The sequence below is a fragment of the Apium graveolens genome, chromosome 7 (genome assembly GCF_009905375.1).
Source record: "Apium graveolens cultivar Ventura chromosome 7, ASM990537v1, whole genome shotgun sequence".
NCBI classification, from domain to species: Eukaryota; Viridiplantae; Streptophyta; class Magnoliopsida; order Apiales; family Apiaceae; genus Apium; species Apium graveolens.
Window position 1 is genome coordinate 5,170,988 of NC_133653.1, and position 4,311 is coordinate 5,175,298.

At 47.4% G+C, this 4,311-nt stretch overlaps 1 protein-coding gene across 1 annotated transcript; it reads left to right on the forward strand.

The window, feature by feature from the left end:
* Window positions 1-2,073: 2,073 nt before the first annotated feature.
* On the forward strand, window positions 2,074-3,365 carry LOC141673151 (uncharacterized). Its single transcript, XM_074479884.1, has 2 exons — window positions 2,074-2,630; window positions 2,684-3,365. Exons 1-2 carry the CDS (start codon window positions 2,074-2,076, stop codon window positions 3,363-3,365), a joined length of 1,239 nt encoding a protein of 412 aa, XP_074335985.1.
* Window positions 3,366-4,311: the final 946 nt, after the last annotated feature.

Consider the following 4,311-nt stretch of genomic DNA (forward strand, 5'->3'; position numbering starts at 1 on the left):
TCCGAGATCTGAGAGATAGGTTGGGGCCGAAGGAGAACCAAGAGGAGGAAGTAGAGGCCGATGAGCCAGAGCGAAGGGACAGGATAAGGGGCGAAGTGAAAACTATATCTGGGGGAAGCATCCTAGATAAGGATAGCAAGACAGCAAAGAAGAAGTATGCCCGACAGGTGTACAATTTGTATCAATTCGGACAGGCAAAGCCCCACATGCCCATGACCTTCAGCACTGAAAATTACGAGGATGTCGTTCGACCGCACGAGGACCCTCTAATCATCAATCCCATCATCGGGAAAAACAAGATATGGAAAGTGATGGTGGATACAGGCAGCTCGGCCAATATACTGTTCCACAAAACCTACTACAAGATGAACTTGGCTGGAGAGCAACTGGAGCCCTGCAACGAGGCTCCCCTTTATGCCATCGGAGGGCATCCCATTCAGTTCGAAGGAACGATTACTCTACCGGTCCTCCTAGGTAAGTTGCCGTATATCGTTGAAAAGCTAGTGAAGTTCTATGTAGTTCGGATCGAAATCCCGTACAATGCAATATTTGGCAGGCCCTTCTTATCAACCTTTAAAGTAGTGGAGTCTATACCCCACCTCAAACTCAAATTCCCCACTGAAAAAGGGGTAGGAGAAATGAGGGGCGATCAGAAAACCGCCCGAATCATAATGCTCGAAGACCTTGAGAAGGATCAAGAATATGAAGGACCGGACGAAACCGGGAAGAGGAAGCGGGCAGAGTCCGAACCCAGCGGAAGCCGAGAAACGTTGAACATTGAGTTGGAGAAATTCGGGGCCGATCTCTCAAGCCCGATCGCCGAACCCGCCGCGGAGACCGGGGAAGTGGAATTGTACGCGGGCCATTCGGGAAAGATGGTTCGGATTGGAAAAAACATGGGGGCGGATCTGAAGATAAAGGTAATAGCTGTCATTCGGAAATACCATGATGTGTTCACCTGGGGGCCGGAAGATATGCCTGGATTGGATCCTAAGACGGCAACGCATTGCTTGAATGTGCAGCTCAAGGCCAAGCCGGTAAAGCAGAAGAAGAGGACATTTGCAGTCGAAGGACAGAAGGTAATAGAGGCTGAAGTGGAAAAATTGTTAGAAGCCAAATTTATCGAGGAAATCGAGTGACTAGCTAGCCAATGTGGTGGTTGTCAAGAAGTCGAATGGGAAATGGAGGATGTGCGTGGATTACACGGATCTCAATAAAGCATGTCCGAAGGATCACTACCCCTTGCCTAACATCGACCAGCTGATAGACGCAATGGCAGGATATGAGGTACTTAGTTTTTTAGACGTTTTTTCTGGTTATCATCAAATTGCTATGAATGATAGGGATGTGCCCAAGACAGCGTTCATAACTCCGAAGGGGACTTATGCTTATATTAAAATGCCCTTCGGACTGAAGAACGCTGGAGCCACATTCCAGCGAATGGTGAACAAGGTCTTTAAAGAGCAGATCGAGAGGAACATGGAAGCATACGTGGATGATATGATAGTAAAATCACCATTCCGAGATCATGCCAAAGACTTAAAAGAATGCTTCGAAACGCTCCGAAAGAATAACATGAGGATCAATCCGAACAAATGTACCTTCGGAGTCTCTAGTGGAAAGTTTCTCGGGTACATGGTCAGCGCCCGGGGAATAGAGGCGAACCCAGAGAAGATCGAAGCAGTTATCAATATGGAACCTCCCAAATGCATCAGAGATATACAGAAATTGACGGGCCGGCTCGCCGCTCTTCGGCGTTTCATTTCCTGATCAGCCGAGAAGGCACTTCCCTTCTTCGCCGTGCTCAAAGGGTCAAAGAATTTTGAGTAGGGGCCCGAATGCCAAAAGGCGTTCGAAGAAGTAAAAGAATATTTGACAAAGACACCACTCTTGATGAGGCCCGATCCGAAAGAAACTCTTCAGCTTTATCTAGCTGTGTCCGACAGAACTCTGGGGGCCGTCCTTGTGAAAAACTATTAAGGTAATCAACATCCTGTGTTCTACGTGTCCCATGTCCTCAAGGATGTAGAGACAAGGTACCCCAACGCCGAAAAATTCGCATATGGGTTGGTTATGGCCTCCCGAAAATTGCGGCATTATTTCCAAGGCCGGACGGTCCAAGTTGTCACCAGCCAACCTCTGAAGAAGATTTTGACCAGGCCCGAAGCCTCTAGAAGAGTCGTAGCATGGTCCATCGAACTAGGGGAATTTGATCTCGAGTACGGTCCCCGAACGACAATTAAGGCCCAGGCTTTGGACGACTTCATGCTTGAATACACATTCTCGAGCCCGAAGGATCTTTCACCTGATGAACAACTAATCCGGATCCCAGGAAAGTGGAAGCTTTTTGTAGATGGGTCGGTAGCCGGAAAAAAGTGTGGAGCCGGCTTGATCCTCTCCATCCCCGAAGGATTTGAGATATGCCAAGCCATAAGGTTCGACTTCCCTTTGACAAATAATGAGGCCGAATATGAGGCCCTCCTCGCAAGGATGAAGCTGACCCGAAGCCTTGAGGCAAAACACCTAAGGGCCTTCAGCGACTCCATGTTGGTCGTGAAATACTTCACGGGGGAATATGAGCAAAGGAATATGAGCAAAGGGATCCCCGAACGAAAGCCTATGATGCCAAAGTACGTGATGCTTCTTTATCATTTGAAACCTTTGAACTAAGTCAAATTGGCAGAGAGAATAATTCTAGGGCAGATGCCCTTTCCAGGCTAGCTTCGGCCGAGACACGGAACTTAACTGGTTCTATCTACCTCACCGAAGCCAAGATGCCTTCGATCGAGAAGAAAAAATGTCTTGAAATCCACCAGGGGAGCGACTGGATGACCCCCCTCAGGAACTTTCTGGAGAAAGGCATTCTACCACCAGACCGAAAGGAGGCGCTGAAAATTAAATACAGAGCATCGAACTACACAATAATCAATGAACGGATGTATTGCCGATCAGTCAATCAACCCCTTCTGCGCTGTTTGAACAACGAAGAACAACAACAAGCTCTGGAGGCGGTACACGAAGGAATTTGCGGAGAGCACCTGGCTGGTCGGTCGCTCGCCTTTAAAATTCTTCGACAGGGATTCTTCTGGCCCACTCTGAGGACCGACACCAGCGACTATGCAAAAAGGTGCGTACAGTGCCAGCTGTTCGCCACCGTCCCGAAACAGCCCCCAGAAAAAATGACCTCTGTACTAAGCCCTATTCCATTCGCCGTATGGGCCGTGGACATAGTTGGCATACTGCCCACTAGCACGAAGCAAGTGAAGTACTGCATAATCGCCATCGACTACATGACCAAATGGGTCGAAGCCCGTCCTCTGTCATCCATAACCGAAGAAGCCGCGAAAAAGTTCTTCCTGGAGTAGGTCATTCTCCGATTTGGCATTCCAAAAACATGCATCTCAGATAATGGAACTCAGTTTATTGGAAACAAATTCCGCAAGTTTCTGCACCATTTCAGAATTGAACAGAAATTTAGCTCAGTCGCCCACTCGCAAGGAAATAGGGCAATCGAGGCGGCAAATAAAGTGATATTCCGAGAAATAAAAAAGAGGTTGGGCGAGGTCAAAGGAAAATGGGTGGAAGAACTCCCTTGAATCTTATGGGCTTACCGAACCACCCCTAGGTCATCAACGGGAGAAACTCCTTTCAGAATGGCCTATGGAACCAAGGCCCTAGTTCCTGTTGAAGTGGGCTTGGAATCGTACCGAACCGAGACCTACAATATGGAAACTAATAGCTTCGGGTTGAAGGCGAACGTAGACTTACTGGAGGAAGAAAGAGAAGCCGCACATCAAAGGAACATGAGGTATTTACTACAGGCGGCACAACACTATGATTCCAATATGAAGAAAAGGTCCTTCGGAATGAGAGCCCTATTCCTAAGGGAGTTGGTCGCATCCATGCCGTCCAAACAAGGAAAACTCCAGCCTAACTGGGAAGGGCCCTATAAGGTGATCGAGGTCGTTTGTCCCGGAACATATAAGCTCGAAACACTGTCAGGCGAGGCAATCAAAAACACTTGGCACGCCAGTCGCCTTCGAAAATTTTATCAGTAAGAAATTTCTTGAAAGTTTGTATTTAAATTATATGTGAAGAATGTAAAAAATTTGACTATAAATAAAGATGCATTTTCTGTCAAAATTTCTTTATTTACACGTGCCGCGGCCGCCCGAGTATTATCTGAGGACGATCCCGAAGAAGATAAACCCCTCGGCCGCCACCCTTGTCTAATTTGTTAATTGAACATGACGTAAGAGGCAATCGCCCAAAATTCGAACATCCTTCACTACACTTTTATGACTCAATTTA